At 37.6% G+C, this 21,578-nt stretch overlaps 1 protein-coding gene across 4 annotated transcripts in view; it reads right to left on the bottom strand.

Moving 5' to 3' along the window:
• LOC106884435 (E3 ubiquitin-protein ligase HERC2) overlaps window positions 1–21,578 on the bottom strand; it is a 265,512-nt gene that overhangs the window by 176,366 nt on the left and 67,568 nt on the right. For 3 of the 4 annotated variants that reach the window (XM_052973690.1, XM_052973692.1, XM_052973693.1), the window contains exons 10-20: window positions 20,566–20,717; window positions 17,071–17,330; window positions 13,791–13,956; window positions 12,287–12,557; window positions 9,663–9,863; window positions 8,706–8,934; window positions 6,409–6,545; window positions 4,806–4,975; window positions 3,994–4,181; window positions 3,031–3,186; window positions 2,098–2,283 (exon numbers count right to left, since the gene is read on the bottom strand). In XM_052973690.1, coding sequence (XP_052829650.1) covers window positions 2,098–2,283; window positions 3,031–3,186; window positions 3,994–4,181; window positions 4,806–4,975; window positions 6,409–6,545; window positions 8,706–8,934; window positions 9,663–9,863; window positions 12,287–12,557; window positions 13,791–13,956; window positions 17,071–17,330; window positions 20,566–20,717 — 2,116 coding nt within the window. The remainder of the gene's footprint in view (window positions 1–2,097; window positions 2,284–3,030; window positions 3,187–3,993; window positions 4,182–4,805; window positions 4,976–6,408; window positions 6,546–8,705; window positions 8,935–9,662; window positions 9,864–12,286; window positions 12,558–13,790; window positions 13,957–17,070; window positions 17,331–20,565; window positions 20,718–21,578) is intronic. The other variant, XM_052973691.1, reaches the window with a different exon arrangement.

The raw sequence follows: 21,578 nt of genomic DNA, 5'->3' as shown, positions 1-21,578 counted from the left end.
TATATAATATATATATATAATATATATAATATATATATATATATATATATAAAATATAATACCTCACATAAATACAATACAAATAAAAGATATATATACTACAACCAAAACATTTACTTTTCTTTCTCCAGGTAAATGCCGCTGCCACTTAATGTCTGCCTTCCATGCTAGCATGGATGGGACGGTTTCACAAGAGCTGGCCAGGCAGAAGCCTACACCAGACTTCTGTGACTGTTTTGGCAGGATTTTTGCAGCTGGATGCCCTTCCTGACAGCAACCATTCAGCAGAGTGGACTTAGTGCTTTTTACATGGCACAAGCACAGGCAAGATCAGTTTTGGCAAGGTTTTAACAGTTGGATGCCCTTCCAAACACCAACCACTTTACAGTAAGGACTGGGTGCTTTTTAAGTGGCACCAGCACTAGCAAAGTGATCAAGTGTCTTGCAAGACAAAAAAAAAACTTTCAAGAAGGGAGGGGGCACTGGAGGAGGTGATCTTGTGTCGGATGATGAAAGGTTATAGTGAGACACAGAGACAGAAACAGGTGTCTTGCTGTAGAAGAGGTACGAGGTTACTCGCCTGGGGGGGTGGGGGAGATCAGGAATGAAGACAGAAACAGGTGTGCTGCCACAAAGCAAGTACATGTTACCCAACCTGAGGAAAGTGCAGGAAAAGGAGAGAGAGAAAGAGTGGGAGACAGCAGGACAGAGATGGTGACAAAGGGCTAAGCATACTCACAAGGGACGGAGATCAGAATATAAATGGAATGGTTGGGTAAAGGAAGAGAGAGATATAGATGGTGGCAAGAGCCAGGGCATACCCTTGAAGTTTGAAAGCCATAATATAAGTGGCAGGATATTGCGATAAAGTGTGATTAAAGAGTGTGGAGTGGGGGGGGGAGTGGTGAAAACCTGAGTATATAAGAGTTGTGGGGCTACCAGATAGCAACAATACAGAGGGACAGGGCCATTGGGGAGTGAGAGCTAGGCATAGTGTATGAAGGAGGAAATGTGAAGAAGAGATGTAGATTGGTTTGTTGGGGTAGGGTGAGTGAAAAGTTTTCTTGTTATATGTGGGTGGAACACACAGGTTGGGGGCTAGCAGATAGCAGTAATACAGTGAGACAGGGTGTGTGGATGGAACACACAGGTTAGGAACTAGTAGAGAGCAATGATAAAGTGGTACAGGGCCAAGAGGACAGGGTTGGGGAGTGGGAGGTAAGCATAGTGCATGAAGCAGAAATGTTGAGGAAGAGAAGAGATGTAGAGACGTAGTTTGGGTTTGTGGTAGAGTGTGTGAGAAGTTTTCTTGTTAAGTGTGGGTGGGATACACAGCACTTCTAGAACTCAGTTTTGCTGATATAGGCAGGTTTTCTCTAGAACTTCATATCGCCAGACATCTCAGTCTGTTGTCATTTCTTCCATGAGGCCCAACATCCTGAGATTGGTTCTTACCACCTCACTCCATGTCTTCCTATGTCCCCTACTTCCGCGGGCACCATCCACTTTCAGTAATTGGCACTTTATGCAGCTGTCCTCATTCATACACATCACATGTCCAAATCAACATAGTCTTCTCTCTTGCATGCTACATTTGATGATACCCAACTTTTCTCTCAATACATTTTCACTTTGCCATACATGTGCACTGATGTTGCATACCCAACAGAGCATACTACCTTCATTTCTCTCCAGTATACACAGGTCTTCTGCATTCAGAGCTCATGTCTCACTGCCATGGAGTACAGCCATTCATACACAAGCATCATATAGTCTACCTTTCACTCTGAAAGAGAGTCTGATATTTTATTGGTACTGTACTGTATCAATCTCTAGAAGGATGAAAGGTAAAGTTAGTCTTAGTCTTCTATTACCATTCCATTTACATCAAGGATGTTTTATATGAATATTAAATTTATCTCGGTTTTTCACTGGAACTATATTTTACCATTCCCAGAAGGATGAAAGTTAAAATTGATTCCAACAGGATTTGAACCTCCAGAACATAAAGGATCATAAGTAAATAGTGTAAAGTATTTTGTACTGTGCTCCGTAAATATTGCCAATCCATGAATCATTGCAAAGAAATATACTTACGACAAAATCCTGGCCACAAAAGATCATCTTTGTCATCCCATTCCAGACCAGGTGCCAATCTGTTGAACTTGTCCAAGATGTCAAGAATTCCATCAAGAACAACAATCACCTTTGATGATTGTAAAACAGCAGGGTTCTTTAGTTGGAGTAGAACCAAACTAGTGACAATCTCTGGTAGAAGAACACCTGAAATAGAGATTTCACCGATAGAGCATTTATGGAAAAAGATGAATATGAGGAATTTACATTGAATTTGTGTACACACACACACACACACACCAAAAATAATAATTCTTTCTGAAATTTGGAGGAGGGGGCTGGTTGGTTACACTGACACCCCACCCCCAATGTTCAATAATAATAATGATGATGGTTTCAAATTTTGGCACAAGGCCTGCAAATTTGGGGGAGGGGCTAAGTTGGTTAAAATGACCCCTGGGTCCAACTGGTACTTAATTATCAACCTCGAAAGGATAAAAGGCAAAGTCAACCCTGGTGGAATTTGAACGCTGAACATAAAAATGGATGAAATGCTTAGTGGCATGCAAGCGATTCTGCCAGCTCATTGCCTGAAGTAGCAGCAGCAGTAGCAGTAGTAATGGTTTCAAATTTTAGCACAAGGCCAGCAAAATCAGGGAAAAAGATAAGTTGATTACATTAACTGCAGTACTCAAATGGTACTTATTCTATTGACTGGCAAAAGGATGAAAGGTTAAGTCCAGCTTGGCAGAATTTGAACTCCGAGTATAAAGACAGATGAAATGCTAAGCATTTTGCCCAGGATGCTAGTGACTCTGCCAGCTCACCACCTTAACAATGATAATGATGATGATGAGGAGGATGATATTAAAGTGTATTCACTATTGAGGAAATAGTTTGGTAAAAAATTTTAAATGGTGTCAAAATTGAAATAGAAGAGCAATAAGTATTTACCAGTAACATCTTGAGAAATTATCTTCGAAATAAATGAAAAATGTTTGCTGCTATGACTGGCTAGACAAGCAGCAACAGGTAAGACATCAGCAACATGGCAACAAAGCTGGTTCATGTATTTTCGGAGAACTGAACCCGCACTTAACATGTCAGCTTCTGTAACAACAAATCCACATAATTAATATTTTAGTTACACTATCAGACAACAGAGACAGGGGCATTATGTAGACATTATTACTGTCCATTTACTGTATCTGACACATGCAGAGATAAGTGTACACTTACTATATCTAATATATTTAGATATTTAGACAGTGTCTACTTACAATGTCTGACATGTGTAAACAGAATGTAGTTACTGTGTCAGACATTTGTCATTTGTACATATTATTATTATCCACTTATTGTGTCTGGTGTATGTAGACAGAGTATCTGCTTATTGTATCAGACATATGTAGACATCGTCTATATATTGCATCTGATATATGGAAACATAATTGCTGTCCATCAGACATACATAGCAGATATAATTAGTATCTTCTTGCTGTCTCAAACATAAGCAGACATAGTGTTCACTTAGTGTATTTGACAAATGTCAACATTATTGTGATTTCAGTGTGGAAATCATAAGTTAGCCATTCAGAAACACACAAAGACCATTAATTTCACATAAACATTTATCTGTAATATTGTGTCAAAATTTTTGTTGGTCAAAACTGCAACTTGTTCACTGACTGTCAACATTATTAATGTTTACATACTGTGTTAGACAAATGTAGATATAATTGTCCTCTTACTGTATCAGACACATGTAAACAGTGTCCACTTACTTCATCTGTCACGTAGACATTATTACTGTACACTCACTCTATTTGGCACGTGTGGACATAATATACTGTTTATGTACTATATTTATGTATGTACACATTTGTGCATAAGATGCATACAAATATGTAAGTATACCTATTTCTGGAGAAGTTGCTTTACCATATTTTTCTTCAAAAGGGAACAATTTGCTGACTAGAAGTCTTTGGAACTGAAGTAACAACTTCAATGGAGTGGAGTTGTCAGGCACTTCAACATAGTCATATTTGGAAATAGTTTCTTCTGCTATGCGTTGGAGCATTGAATGAGTTTGAGAAGTGAAATTTCTGGAATAAACAATATAATTAAATTTAATGTAACTAAATAAGTTTTGACAATGAAAAATAACAAGTACAAGAGAAATCTAGCATATTAAAAATATCCATTAAGTAATATTCTGCTGATTCTACCCGCTTAAGTCTTTTGTTACCATATTTCTATTGAAATACACAAACTTTGTTTCAATTAATTTTGAAAATAATGAAGAATTTAGTAAAATAACTTTGTTATTATTAACCTGGTATTTGGAGCATAAATTAACATGAACTTTTGATGGAAGGTTTTTCTTTGATCACTTTAAAACAGGAACTTTTATCATAGAACCAAAGGTGATCTCAAGAGGATTGGTATCAAAAAGGTTCATGTCATCATGAAAGAGAAGTTACTATCTGAAATTGCAGCTGTTATAAAGGATGGGGGTCATCTGAGAGAGATTTTGAGGAATACTTTCAATAGGACAAGCCCCTAGAATAAGGATGTGATTTGAGGAGATTTGAGAATTACTTCTAGTAAGTCAAGTAAATCAATAGAGGCCTACTTTGTTTACTTGCATCATTTGAGTTCTTTATTCTGGTAACATCATTCTTTGATTACTGATGAAAATAAATAACTTTATTTAAATCAATTCTTACTTGAGCAACTGTTGGATAAGCTGCAATAAGGGGATTCCTGTAGCGCCTTCATCTTGCCACTGCTGAGCTTGTGCTTCCAAAACAGCACGTTCTGTCTTTAAGGCATTTGTTGCCTCTCCAACTTTCTTTGCTTCTACCTCCCTCTCCAGATCTTCTTCAGAAATCTTTTCCTGCACAAAGAAATTTATCTATTTATTCTAAGAGACCAATAAATAGGAGCAGCATCTTTGTGGCATCAACAAAAACAAGTAGGACTAGCCTAACACAATATAAATACTGAGGAAAAGAAAAGTGTTACCATAGTGCCATAATACCCAACATAGTGCAATAGATTTGTAGTGATACTTATCATCTGAAATCATGTAAGCCCCATAACACATGACAGCCGTGGCATATCAGGTGATCTTAGCCTACGTTTCAGCCAATCATATTTCAGGTGCATTTGTATGACTGCATGATTCAAACAGAAATTTGCACACAATTTCCTCCTACCAAAATATGGTCATAAATGATACACATGGGACAAATGAAGATTCAAGAGAACTCAGAGAGGACAGCAGAGGTTTTCTTGGTCAAACCACTCTGACCTTGCATTAAAAGAACTCCTCTCACCAGGCATAACATCCTCTCCTCTTGCCAAAACATAACATTTTCTACTCTCACACACAAGCTGCTGACATTCAGCATAAGAGCCTTCAGCAAGTAACCTTGCAGAAGAAATAAATGATTTATTAAAACTAAATGTCACTGACTAGTTTTATATGCAGCACACAACCAGACCAAATAATACAACTCCTAGTTTACTAAAGTGACAGATATATTGCCAGCGGTATCCTGATATTGCTGGATCATATATATTCAACTTAAGGTCTGGACAAACAATACAATGGTAATGCTTGCTCAAATCTTGCTTGATTTGTTTGACAAAGGTTACTAAATGAAGGGTTTTCAAGTTTCATCATCCACTTCACACTGGTGAAGATAGGCAGTGATAGAAATGACTTAGATGTCTAACAAAACTGGGGTGTAACATAATACAGTTGATCTTGATGGCATCCAGTCTCTGGACACAGAAAATGGTATCAGAAGAAAATCACCACTGAGGACAAAATACCTCCAGACAAATTTTACACAAAAATATCAACAAATATATATTTAAAAATTTCTTTATGAAATTTCACTTATCTAAAATATTTCTATTGTAAAGAAAGAACAATAACCCAGAGAATATTGACTGCTGGGGGATTTTGTCCTCAGTGGGATTTTGTCCTAGTACCATGAAAAACTGCAGACTACTTCAATAGGAATGGTAGTGGTAGTAGTGGTGGCAGTAATAGTAGAAGTAGTAGTAATGGTGGGTGGTGGCAGTAGCAGAAGTAATGTTTCAAGATTATTTTGTACACAAGTGAATAAATACAGCTGGCTAAGTGAATCTTCCAAGTTATGGGAAATCCACCAATAGTTGAACCAACACTACTGATTTCAATGAACAGGAAAATGGAAGTTGTGCCACACACACACACACACACACACTTTGAATCAATCATTACAATAAATAATTTGTATAAAGTACAGTTTCATGATGGAATATCTTTGAAATTACCTTTTTCTCAATTTCTTGAGCCTCCTTTTTCACTGCTGCTTGAAGGGCAATTTCCAATCCACCATCAGCCATTAGACTATTTACAAGAAGGTCAGTCATGAATCGCTGGCCTTCATTCTGGGTTGTTGCATCACGGCCTGACAAATATATTAAATGAAAAAATTATTTGCATTTAAAAGCATTAGTCAATTCATTCCATTAACATTAATAATAATAATAATAATAATAATAATAATAAAGGATTGATGTTACTCCTCCAGAAGATAATGAAACAATAAGAAGAGTGTGACTGACTGTTATCGAATGAACTCTTCTTATTGTTTCTTTACCTTCTGGAGGAGTAACATCAATCCTTAAATATTACCAAAATGAAGTAGATTGAGATGATTATTTTGAACTTGTGGAAGACACACAAAGTGTTGAAATATTGTTTATTCGATAACAGTCACACACTTCTTATTGTTTCTTTAATAATAATAATAATAATAATAATAATAATAATAATAATAATCCTTTCTACTGTAGGCACAAGGCCTGAAATTTTGGGGGAGGGGACTAGTTGATTATTTTGACCCCAGTGTTTCACTGGTACTTAATTTATCAACCCTGAAAGGATGAAAGGCAAAGTCGACCTTGGTGGAATTTGAATTCAGAATGTAGCGGCAGATGAAATACCGCTAAGTATTTCGCCCAGCATGCTAACAATTCTGCCAGCTCCCTGACTTAATAATAATAATAATAATAAAAACCTGGGCTTGGTTGAAAAAAGGGGAATTGAAAAAGAAACAGAGAGCTTTATTATAGCAGCTCAAGATCAAGTATTAGAAACAAACAACTTGAGAAAATACATGTATGGAGAGGTGTCAGCAAAATGAAGAATATGTGGAACTTGGGATGAAACAATGGCACACATTGTCGCAGAACACCCCCAAGTTGGCCCAGGAAGAATATAAGAAATGGAGACAAGACCAAGTTGTAAACATTTTGCACTGGAAGCTTTGTCAGAAATGGGAAACTGGATGTACTTGGTATGATAATCAAGCTGAAAGAGTGCTTGAGTCAAAGAAATGCAAAATTTTATGAGATTTTCAAATTCAAATAGATAATGATAAACCAAATATAACAAGGTCATCAAGTAACATGCAAGACAAAGTAAGAGAAGGAAAAACCTCCACTCAAATGAGTGGGAGGAGGGTGTATTTGAAATGAGGGAAAGTGGGTTTTTTGCCAGCTGTTGAGAAGCTAAAGAATGACAGAAGGACAAGTAGAGACATCCTGCTATAGAAGAGATACATGGCTACCCAACATTATATAAGGGTGAGTGGGAGTAGGTGGGAAGAAAATAAAGATGGTAGTGATGGGATGCCAGAATGAACTCTCAGGGTACAAGGAGGTGAGTATAAGAAAGGCTAGAGATAGTGGATTAAGTGGAGAAGGAAAAGGTCAGTAATTTCATAAGAGTGTGAGAGGAGATAAACAGAGGGTTAGAGATAGGGGCAGAGGAGAAGTTAGTGAGCAATGAACAAGGGTAGAGGTGTTGTTGATGGGAAATACCAGTATGGAGAAGGGGAGGTGAGAAAGATAGAAGTGGTTCAGGAATGAACATAAGTGAAAAGTAGGGGTAATGATGTACCAGGTGATGTAAAGCAACAAAGATAGAAATCAGTGATACATATGAGTAGCCATAGTGAGTGAGGAAACAATAGTTGTAGTGGGGAGCAAGGATGGTGGATATGAGAGGGAGTGGAGGGTGTTAGCAAATATGAGAGGTATTAAATATCGAATATGGCAGAGAGGAAAAAATAACTGATGGCATAAAATGGAGTGATAAGTGAAGAATCATATATCAAGGGCTGATAATAAGAATGACTAATGGTTGTAAGAGGAGAGCAGGAGGCAACTGGTAGCTCAAAAACAGTTTGGGCCAGTTGGTAAAAATAATTGTTTCTAAGCACAAGGGGAAGGAGGTTAGTTTATTACATTGCAATCCATACACACACATACACACATACTTAAGATATATGCTACTACTAATAAAAATTAAATGAAACAAAACTGCAATAGAATTTCATTCCTTAAGTTGGAAGGAAGATAATTCTTAAAAGAATTTTCAGTAAGTTAAATAACAGGATTACCACACTTTCATCTTAGGTTAACTGCCAAGAAGAGCAAGGTTCTGACCACAGGCTAAAGAAATGCTTATATGTGACTGTAATTGCTCCAGTTGGCCTATGTCTTCAGATAACAAACACAATATAACATATAAAATGTGATGGTGGGATGGAATATGTACTTACTTTTGGTTGAGAGTAGATTGGAAAGAGCTCGTGCTCTTTCGTCAGCTGTAGGTAACAAAATGGACCATCCTATCTGCAGTGCAGCTTGTGCTGCCATCTGTATACTGTTGATTATTCCAGATGTGCTAGCCAAAACAACGACCCGCTGTTTTAGACTGTTCACAACAGGGCTGCCAGGTTGTAAACCAAGACATTCTGTATTCTCATTCTGACATATAGCAGTATGCAACTGAAATACACAAAAGAATTATTTAATAAATTTGACTTTGGCAAAGAATATTGATTTCAAATTTTTGGCACAATGCCAGCAACTTTGGGGGAGTGGGTAAGTCAATTACATCAACCCCAGTCTCAACTGGTATTTATTTTATCAACCCTGAAAGGATGAAAGCAGAATTTGAGCACAGAACGTGAAGATGAAATGTTGCTAAGTATTTCACCCAGCATACTAGTGACTCTGCCAACTCACCACCTTACTTTGGCAAAAAATATTAAAATAAAGGTAGTATCATTAGAACATCCTTTAACAATTTGCTACCATGGAGGTCGCCAGTGATTCCAAATTTATATTCTTCATATGGCACAAGCTGAACTTGGTAGGTTAAGTCTTAAATATTGTAGATACTAAGAATATCTGACAGAAAACATGAATATATTGGCATTGAGCATGCTGAAGCAAACTTATGGCTTATTGTTTATGCAACAGTCAAGGTATCTTTCATCTTTTTTTACTTAATATTTGTTAGTCAGCCTTTCACGCAACACAGATAACAACCAACAAATACCAGCTTTCAGGAATGTCTTCCAGATGAACTGATAAACAACAATGCATCCCATTCTGTTATTTCATTTTCTTCCATTTTCATAAACTACAAACATCATCATCAACAACAACACCATCATCATTTAAAATTCATTTTCCATGCTGGTATAGATTACCAAAATCAATAAACATACCTGCAAATTCAGCAAATTCAATGCAGAGACTGCAATGCATTCCTTCTCTTGGGGTGGTGGCCAATCATTGCGCCCATCCATGTCCTCACAAACTTGTGATAAAAGTTCATCAATTTGTTCAAAAGTCGATTTACAGACATCTACCACAAATGGCATCTTCATGCCAACAACCCATTGAGGTGTTGCCGAACAGGCAAAACTCTGTAGAAAATAAGACAAATGTAAAGAATACAAATTAAATTCAATTGCTTTTTTTTTTTGTCAATCCAAAAATATAAAATTGTTAAATAGGAGTTTGTATCTGAAGCTAATAATGTATTTGTAACATTTCTTTCACAAAAATACATATATATATAAAATGCACCAACACTGGTTGTCAAATGGTGGTGGGGGACAAACACAGACACAAAGATACACATACATACATACATATGTGTATCATCATCATCATCATTTAATGTCTGTTGTCCATGCTGGCATGGGTTGGACAGTTTGACTGGGCTGGCATGCTAGAAGGCTGCACCAGACTCCAGTCTGATTTGGCATGGCTTTCTATGGCTGGATGTCCTTCCTAATGCCAATCACTCTGAGAGTGTAATGGGTGCTTTAACATGCTATTTGTATGACACTGGGATGCTTTTACATGCCGCCGACATGGGTGCCAATTTGCATGACACCAGTATCTGCTACAACTGTAATTTTGCTTGGCTTGATGGGTCTTCTTCTCAAGCACGACAATGCCAAAAGTCTCAGTCTTTGCCTCCATGAGGCCCAGCATTTGAAAGATACTCAGCCACTTTGCCTCGGTGAGGCCCAATGCTCAAAAAGAAACTCAGCCACTTTGCCTCTGAGAAGCCTAACACTCGCTCAAAAAGTGTTCTTTAAATGCCACCAGCACAGGTGCACTTGGCTTGATGGGTCCTCTCAAGCACAGAACACTTGGCTTGATAGGTCCTCTCAGTCACTAGTCATTGCTAGTATATATATATATATACACACACACATACACACACAATGAGCTTTTTTCAGTTTCTGTCCACTCATAAAGCTTTGGTCGGCCTGAGGCTATAGTAGAAGACACTTGCTCAAGGTGCCATGCAGTGGGACTGAATCCAGAACTATGTGGTTGGAGAGCAAGCTTCTTACCACACAGACAAACCTGCATCTATATGTCCATGATAATATCATTATCAGCTTCATCATGATAATCTGATGGTGACAATATTTCCATAGAAAATGGAAATCATTTAATAAATGAATTCTTTCAATATGAACAAATTTACTATATTTACCAAACTGCTAAATCTATACAGTATAATTCTAAAATTCACTTCAAACTCTTGCAGAGTTGTTCTATGTTCTTCACTCTTTATAAAAATATTTGTTGTGGTTCCAGACCTGATCCTTGGAGATGATGTAAAAGATTACATGCGTTTTCAAAGAAGGGCTTATTTATTCAAAATATTGTCAGAATATATTCTAGTTTGCCCCTCAAATTTTATAGTACATGAAAGACATAAAAATCAGTGGATGATCAATACTGTAGAACAATGGTTGGGCACTGTCAGTCATAACAAGAGTTCCAGTTGATTCGATCAAGGGAACAGCCTACTCATGAAATTAACATGCAAGAGACTGAGTACTCCACAGAACACACATACCTTCAACGTAGTTTTCAGGGAGATTCAACATAACACAGAATGTGAAAAGGTGGCCCTTGCAATTACAGGTACAACTCATTTTTGCCAGCTGAGTAGACTGGAACAAAGTGAAATAAAGTGTCTTGCTCAAGGACACAATGCACTGCTGGGAATCAAACCTATGGCATTATGATTGTCATCATCATCATCATCATCGTTTAACGTCCGCTTTCCATGCTAGCATGGGTTGGACGATTTGACTGAGGACTGGTGAAACCGGATGGCAACACCAGGCTCCAGTCTGATTTGGCAGAGCTTCTACAGCTGGATGCCCTTCCTAACGCCAACCACTCAGAGAGTGTAGTGGGTGCTTTTACGTGTCACCCGCACAAAAACGGCCACGCTCGAAATGGTGTCTTTTATGTGCCACCCGCACAAGCCAGTCCAGGGGCACTGGCAACGATCTCACTCGAAAATCCTACGGGAGCCAGTCAGGTGGTACTGGCAACGGCCACGCTCAAAATGGTGCATCTCATGTGCCACCCGCACAAGAGCCAGTCCAGGGGCACTGGCAACGATCTTACTTGGCTTGCCGGGTCTTCTCACGCACAGCACATTTCCAAAGGTCTCGGTCAGTAGTCAAGCACATACTAACCACTAAGTTATGTGCCTTCACTGAAGAACAATAAATACACTATAAGTGATTGAGAATTTCAGCAATATTTATCATAATATTTTACAGCTGTAGCAATTTACATGACAGACAGACAAAAACATTGTGCACCACTTATTGGCTGATGAGTATTTCAGTTGCTTGATCCACTGAAATACCTACTCATTAATTTATAATGTAGGATGTTGAGTAGTGCATAGACATTTATACTCTTAAATATAATCCTCAACCACATACAAGTGCATAGCATTTAAGGTTTATCTAACAACAAGTTGTACACAGAGAATAAGTGAAAAAGAAAGAAGACATACTTGAGTTTGATTGCAAGCAATGCTAACGATTTTCTTTCCTTCAAAAGCTTGAATAATTGTAGGTTCAGTGAGAGTGATGAAAGATTCTCCGGCCTGCAAACATTCACTTCTTCCCCAACCATAGACTTTGGATTCATCTGTTAAGGCTAAACAACGCACTGAACTAACAGCAATATCTATCACAACGTTGCCAGTCAGGCCTTCAATTGGTTTAGGGTAACGAACATTCTCCTCTGAACCATGACCAAGTTTGTAGAAATTACCTTTCCCCCTGATTAAGAAAAGAAAATCACAAAACAGATCAAGTTAGCTTCAAAAAATAATAATAATGATTTCAAATTTTGGCACAAGGCCAGTAATATTGGGGGAGGGGGCAAGTCGATTATATTGACTCCAGTGCTCAACTAGTACTTATTTTATCGACCCCGAAAGGATGAAAGGCAAAGTCAACCTCGGCATGCTAACGTTTCTGCCAGCTCACTGCCTTGATAATAATAATAATAATAATTAGGCCAGATATAACTTTGGCACAGAAAGATACTGTAAGGTGTCTGTTGATCAATGTAACTTGCCCAGGAGACTATTATATCAATGGTAAAGAAAATGAGAAAATTGTAAAATATGCAAACTTGAGAATAGATGTAAGAGATTGTGGAATATGAAAGAAGAAATGGTACCAATTGTGATTGGAGCACATGGGCTGACAACAAAAAGCTTTCAGAAACACCTTGACACAATAGGAATAAGTCTCAGCATCACAACATTACAAAAGACAACATTTTTGGAAACAGCAAATATCCTGAAGAAAGTACTGTCTCTCTGAGGTTACATAACTTGATAGGGAGTCAAATGATCCAATGTTAACAAGATCATCACTGTACAAATGAAGGATAATAATTACTTCTACTATAGATACAAGGCCAGCAATTTTGAGGGAAGGGAGCCAATACTTGGAAGATGTTTCATTCTATTGACCCCGAAAGGATGAAAGATAAAGTCAACTTCAGCCGAATTTGAACTCAGAACATAAAGCCAGAAAAAGATTGCTAAGTATTTTGTTTGATGCACTAACAATTCTGCCAACTTGCCACCTTTATAATAATCATAATGATTCTATTTAATTTGGGCCCAAGGGAAACAATTTTGAGGAAATGGAGATGTCAATTACATCTATCCCAGGGCTCAACTGCTATTAATTTTATGGAACTCAAAAGATTGAAAGGTAAAGTTGACCTTAGAGGCATTTGAAATCAGTAAGTAAAGAGCCATAAGAAATTCTGCTAAGCATTTTGCCTGGTTCAGTAATGATTCAGCCACCTTGCCATCCAAATAATAATACCAATAATAATAACAACAACAATAATAATAGTATTTAAAAAATAAGTGCTATAAAAAAAACAGAAATTAAATTTTCTGTAGTTTTTATGAATATATCAAAGAGATTTTGGGTAGTTTGGACAGTGGAATTATAAGTAAAAATATAAAGATTAAGATCAATATTTACCAAGAGTAAACTACACCAAGCCTTGACAAAGCAAGGCAAAATTGTGAGCCACAAAAGACTCGAACAATATTTTCTGTTAGAGGTTCTACTGGTTTTGGTATGCGAGATTCATTACTGCTTCTTCCACTTTTGTCAGAGTCTTTGTCACCCCACGTAAAAACAATTCCTAATATAGATAAAAGGATTAAAAATGCAAAATTAAATGTACACAGTTAATTATAATAATTTCTTTTGACTTGATGTAACACTAATTTTAATAAGAAACATAATTATTTTATAGGCAGCAACAATTGCACATGTGCACGTGCACACACACACACACACACACACAAAGAGAGAATGCTTACTCAGTTGAATAGGGTATAACAGTTGTGGGTAACCTAAAGTGTTTACTTTTGAGTTATTGATCCTGAATTAATTATTGCTTGAATAATAAATTACTTTGAAATTTGAACTTTCAATATTGCAACCTTATGAAGTACCTGTTAATTTTTAGCATTGCTGTAGCTTGGAGCAGTGTGTTATTCATTCTGACCCTACAGTTATCTATTTACAGCAAGGTAGATTAGGTCATCTGAAAACTAAAAAGATTTCCCACAACAAATGCAGTACTGTATTAAACTAAACTTTGAACTGATCATTTTGACACAGTTCTGCTCCAACAAATGTTAAATTACTCATGCCAATAGACAAAGGTAGAATGGGGAGAGAGAGAGAGAGATTAATAGAGGAATATATGGCTGTGTGGTAAGAAGTGGACCAGTGTTTTCCATTTTAGCTCAGGGTCTGTGAGTGGATTTGATAAATAGAAACTGAAAGAAGCCTGTTGTGTGCATGTGTGTGTTTGTCTGCACCACCATTACTGCTTGACAACTGGTGTTGGTTTGTTTACACCCTGAAGTAACTTAGTAGTTCAGCAATGGAGTAAGTGCTAGACTCTATGAAATAATTACTGCGATCAATTTCTTCAACTAAAGCCCTTCAAGGAAGTGTCTCAGCATAGCTACAGTCAAATGGTTGGAGTAAGTAAAAGATGAGATACATATATACTATAGGTGCTGGTGTGGCTGTGTGGTAAGAAGTTTGCTTCCCAGCCAGATGCTTCCAGGTTCAGTCCCACTGCATGGCACCTTGGGCAAATATCCCAGGTTGACCAAAGCTTTGTGACTAGGTTTTGTAAATGGAAACTGAAGGAAACCTATATGTTTGTATCTTTGTGTTTGTCTCCCACCATGGCTTGACAATCAGTGTTGATTTGTTTACATCCCCATAACTTAGCAGTCCAACATGAGGACCAGGCTTTAAAAAAAAAGTATTGGGGTTGATTTATTCAAGTAAAATCCTTCAAAGTGGTGCCCCAACACAGCCACAGTCTTAATGAGTGAAACAAGGTAAAAGGTCCACACACAGAGATGCACATAAAAAGACATCCTGCATGTAGTGACTATGTTCTACACACACACACACATATATCTGATCCACTCATCATAATTGCATATTTCATCATCTCATCTGAAATCCTCACTTTCTCTCACTCATTCTTCTTTCAGTCATGGAGGCCCTTTAGGTTCTTCAGTCTTGTAAGGTGCCATGACAAAAGGCAACCACTATACTCTGTAAAGTGATTGGCATTAGGAAGGGAATCCAGCCATAAGAACCACACCATAGCAAACATTAAAGGTAAGGGTAAAGTTACTTTCTCAAGTCATACCAACTAATAAGGGCCAGTTTTCTAGTTTCAGGATGTATAAATTCCCCACCTGGACAGGACACTGATCCATCACAAGGCTACTCATTTTTGCCAGCTGAATGAACTGGAGCAACATGAAATGAAGCATTTTGCTCAAAAACACACCTCACACAGTCCAGGAATTGAAACTACAATTTTATGATCACGAGTCTAACATGCTAACCACTAAGCCATAAGCCTCCACAAAGCAAACATTGGAGCATATACAGCCCTCCAATTCACTGGATCTTGTCATTCCATCCAGTCTGCTCCAAGCCAACATGGAAAAATGTTAAATGATGATGATGATGATGAAAATCACCAAACTACGACTGATTATATTGATGTCATCTTTCCTTGTTAACAAATCATCCACTAGGTTTGCACTTTTGAAGACCTTCAAGTAAGAGATCCCTTACTTGAAAAACAGACAAAGCTTAGTGACAAGAAGGGCTTTCAACTGTAAAACAATACCTTAATAACATACTCATCTAACCTTTGCTGGCATAGAAAAACGGATATAAAAACAAAATAGATGAATATGGTAACAATGTTACAGGCACACACACACACACACACACACACACACCAAAAATGTTATGTACCTAGACACATATTCTCCCATGCACACAGCCACACAACATCATCATTGTTGCTTGAATGTCCATTTTTTCTTGCTTGCATGGTTCAGACAGCATTTATTGCAGTAGATATTCTGCAGCCAGATGCTTTTCCTGTTGCCAACCCTCACCTGATTAAGGTAATATTTTCCCCATGACTTGACATGTTTACATGAAAGACTGGAAGCAAATCATACCACTTGTATGACAATAACACTCACTTATAATTTTCACAAGATGTCAAACAAGGAAACACAAACACAACTTTCACACATAACAGACATTTTTCAGTTTCCAAGTATAAAATCCACTCACAATATATACGCACACATACACATATATACAGTGACAATGTTATACAAACATACACACACATATATATATATATATATATATATATGGGAGAATATACAAAAAATAACAACAGACGAGGACAGGTGGTGTAAATAACAAAAGTATATATTAGTATGACGCTCGGGAATACGGAAAGTCTTTGACGTTTCGAGCTACGCTCTTCAACAGAAAGAATACGGAGACAAGGAGAAAAACACGGAGAAAAAAAATTGAATAGTGTTCAGTCAACGGTCAATCATAATAATGGCCGATCATAACAATGACTGACCGGAAGTTAGAAATTCTTATTTCAGGAGAGCTAAGAAAGGGGGAGATAACAAACGGTGATCGGGAACGAGGGGCTGTGTGTGGGAGGTAGACTGCTGGTGATCTTGACGCATGCAGTGTGAAAATGGGGGAAGGGAGAAAGGAAGAAAGCAGCTGGCCAGCCGCAGTGTGTGCGTGGCGTGATGCGAGGGTATTGGTGTGGTGCGCGCGGTGCGACGCAAGGGCACCGGTGTGGTGTGATGCGAGGGCGCTGGGAGGTGGGGAAGACATGGGTGGAGCGCGGGGCAGAGGTATATATATATATATTTACCTGTATCAGAAAGAGCAATTGCTTGTCCTTCTCCAAAGCTGCAGGCAACATCCACAATGCGATAACTCTTGAGAGACAAAACAAGAGTTGGCAGAGACATATCATCACAACTTCCATGTCCCAAATGACCATAGCTTCCTTTTCCCCATGTGTACAGTTCTCCATGTGAAGTAACTGCTGCACTGGTTGAGCTGCCACAGGATATATGAGTCACATGATGGCCAACTAATGCCGAAATCAAGTTAGGTTCTTCATAGGATCTACAAGAAACCAAAAAAAAGTGATACTTCAAAACAGCAATGCTGTTACATGCTAAGACAAATTTGAAGGCTTGTGTACATATGTTTGTGTGTGCATGCATATATGCTTGGTGTGTATGTGTGTTTACATGCATATAATTATGTGTGTGTCTAAGCATGCATGTATGGGTGTTTTTATACTTGCAAATTGGTAACACGTGTTTGAATGGAGAGAGAGAGAGAGAGAGAGAGAGAGAGAGAGAGAGAGAAAGAAAGAGTGTGTGTATGCATGTGTGATCTTGGTTTTGTTAATAACAAGACAACCTGCTCTGTGTTGGTGTCACAATAAAATACATCCAATGTCATCATGTGTAGGGAGATTGAACTTGAAACCACACAGCTGAGAAGTAAACTTCACAAAATCATACAGCTGTGTCTATATATCATGATATATAACATATTTAACTTATTTGTATCACTCCCTTTCACCCTTTAACATTTAAGCCAGGCATATCTGGCCCAAATATTCTACCTGCTTTTATGTTCAAACTGACCAGATCTGGCTTCTCATACCTATGCTACAAAGTCAATTTAAAAATAAACAACCGCATCATTGAAATCTCAAAGTTATGAGATAATGCATCATTAATTCAAAACAATGTGAATAAATAAGCATTACATCTGACAGTGTAATCTGAATGCTAAAGGATTATAGACACATCGGGTTAAAAAACACAACATAGTTCAGAGCTTGGCAAAACAATATAGCTAACATATATATATATACTAAGTTGCATTGGTTGAATCAGATGAAGAACATAGCCTACAATGCTTAGAGAAGATGAGGACAATGATGGCATATTGATCTTGAAAACAAACTTGGAACTATTGCTACTGCTGCTGAAGAAGTTTAACTCAAATGCTATATATGAGTCAGTAGTGAACAAAAAAGTTAAAAACAACAACAACAAAAACCATGCTGCCTTTTCACTTTCTCAAGATTGCTTTAGTTGCAGTCATTTAAGTTATCACATGGTACCATCATGGATCAATTTTTCACCATTCCAGCATTACAATTCCTAACATACCATATAGTTATTGCAAATTTTGACCTTCCAATTACTGAAGAATACTGATGAACATATCTTTTAAGTTGCTTAGCTAGGAAAGAAGGACAGCGTTTTATCATGATCACCACTACTGTTTTAATGTCTACACTTCCAGGCTTGCATGGGTCAAATGGAATTTGTTGGGGCAGATTTTTTATGGCTGGATTCCCTCTCTGTCACCAACTCTCACCTGTTTCCAAATAAGGTAACTTTTCCCTAAGACCAGTCATTTTTTTCACGGAAGAATGGAAACAAAGGACACCATTTGCATGATGGTTGTTAACATCCACTTCCAACAAGGCAAAGAGAAAGTTAAACACACACATACATGCACATGTGATGGGCTTCTTTCAGTTTCTATCTACTAACTCCACTCATAAGACTTTGGTCAGCCTGGAACAACTCTAGAAGCCACTTGCCCAAGGTGCCACATGGTGGAAATGAACCAGAAACTGTGTGCTTAGGAAGCAAACTTTGTACTACACAACCAAGCCTGCATCTATACAATTCTTTTTAGGCCTCCAAAACCTGTGGAGAACGGAGGGAGGAAGTATTCTCAAGCTAGAAATCTGGACCAAATAATTGCAACGCAAACTCTAAGAAAGTGGGAGTGATATTAAGTCAATCCTTTCAAATTAACTTAACCTTTTAGCATTTAAACTGACCATATCTGGCTGGTTTAAATTCTACAAGTTTTATGTTGAAATTGATCAGATCTGGCCTCTCATACCTCCACTAGAATGTAATTCTAAAAATAAGCAAACCATCAAAATCCCAAAGCTATGAGAAAATACATGATTCATTCAAAATAAATGTGAATGCATATGCATTGCACTTGGTAAAGTGCTCTGAATGCTAAAGGGTTAAATACTTCAGAAAATAAAGTGGTTTATGTCTTATATTTTGGGGTATGGCTCAGTAGTTATAGCATCAGGCTCATAATCATGAGGTAGTGAGTTTAATCCCCAGACTAGGCTGTGTGTTGTGTTCTTGAGCAAGTCACTTTCTTTCACGTTGTTGCAGTTCACTCAGCTGTAGAAATGAGTTGCAAAATCACTGGTGCCAAGCTTTATCGACCTTTACCTTTCCCTTGGATAACATCAGTGGCATGGAAAGAGGAGGATGGTATCTATGGGCAACTGCTAGTCTTCCATAAACAATCTTGCCTGGACTTATCCTTGGAGGTGAACTTTCTAGGTGCAATCTTTACCCTTTTTTACTCTTGGGGCAGTTTTAACAGGATTCAAGATTAATGAGCTTTAGCTTTGACTGTGTGTGTGTTTGTGTGTGTGTGTGCGTGCGCATACATCATTTACATGTGCCTTATATCATCGTCATCATTTTAACATTTGCTTTTCCATGCTTGCATAGGTCAGATAAAACTACGTTCATAGAGGCAGAGTTTTCTGCAGCCAGATGTTTTCCTTGACACTAACCCTCACCTGTTTCCAAGCAAAAGTAATATTTCCTCCAATTTATTGAACACTGAACAGTTAGGACATGCAGGCTTTCACAGAGGACTGCAAGTAAACAACACCATTTGTGTGAATGGCAATGGTTTTGTTTACAGTTAACATGCATATGTTAAGACAAGGGCAACATGCAGTCACCCAGACACACACAAAGGTACAACAGAGGATATCAGCCAACAGGGTCCACACACTGGAATTGATCCCCAAATCATGTAGCTCTGAAGTAAACTTCTTAACCACACAATTACACCTGTATTTATCACAGCCATCGCATGCATATGGCATACAAACCCATATACTTCTGATGCATTTGAGCACAAGAATATGTACATGTGTGCAAATACCTCTACACTTATCTGAATGAATAGACTGAACACAGGTGTATGTTTACATCTTCATGTACATATATGCATATTGACATGCACATCTGAATACACGATCAAAATATATAATTGTCAAAAATCACTAAATTGAAGAACGTTGAATACAGTTAAAAATTCTTTAACAAATCAAATACAACCTCCATGGTAACATTGATTTTACTTTGAGTATGTGCATGCATGTGTGTGTGTGCATGTGCATACGAGAGTATATTGAATGCAAGCAAGTGCACATCATTATGTGTAATAATGTGCATGTGTGTTTCCATATACAAACATCTCCTTGCATACTAACATGTTGTCTCCATGTCCAAGGCGACCTCCTTCACCAAAACCCCAAGAAAACACTTTTCCATCACATGTTAGTGCCATGTAGTGGCTTCCTTCAGGACAGGAAGCAATCTTTATGACTTCTCTTTGACCAAAGCCTTCTATAAGCTTTGGGGTCTGCAAAAGAATAGAACAAAAGAATGTTGAGTGCAAAAAAAATCAAAACAGAAGATTATAATATTATATGACTAACTTTTTTGACTAAAAATTCTTTCTTCATATTAAATGTGTATGTGCAAGTATGTATGTGTGTGTGCGCATGCACATGTGAAAATATGCATGAATGTTGATATTCCACACATATTGCCATTTTATCTGAACAAACCAGTGATGAAATTGACATTCATTATTGACACTATGTTCAGTCACTGTTTTCAAGATCTCTGGAATAAAAAAGAAGTCCCTCACATAATAAATACATAAGGGTTGATGACAACTGAAAGAGATTTCAGCAGTAGGTTCCTGCCTCAAACAACTCTATGTAATCAAGGCTAGTGTGGAAAAACTGAAGTTAAATGAATGGTCTGAGAAAGGCTAGTAGGCCGAAACTTTGAAGTCACTATCACCAATATTCTTGTAAATGAATAATGATGACCCTACAAAAAGTACTGAGTAACATTTCAGCTTAATGTTAAGTTGTTTTTAGTATAACGTGATATAAAAAACAAATGTCTATATATATATATATCTTGCACTAATTGCGGAGTCACTATCTGAACTAGAGGAGAAGTTTCAGGTATGGAAGCAAGGACTAGAATCAAAGGGCCTTAGAGTCAACCTAGCAAAAACCAAAATCCTAATAAGTAGGAAGGTAGATAAAACACAAATCCCTTCAGGTAGATGGCCCTGCTCAGTATGTAGAAAAGGAGTAGGTAGTAACTCTATAAGATGTACCCGGTGCAAGCTATGGACACATAAGAGGTGCAGCAATATCAAAGGCAGATTAACTACAAAGTTAGTTTTTGTATGTGGCAGATG

Source organism: Octopus bimaculoides, chromosome 16, assembly GCF_001194135.2.
Source record: "Octopus bimaculoides isolate UCB-OBI-ISO-001 chromosome 16, ASM119413v2, whole genome shotgun sequence".
Taxonomy (NCBI): Eukaryota; Metazoa; Mollusca; class Cephalopoda; order Octopoda; family Octopodidae; genus Octopus; species Octopus bimaculoides.
This window is presented reverse-complemented; position numbering and strand designations above follow the sequence as displayed.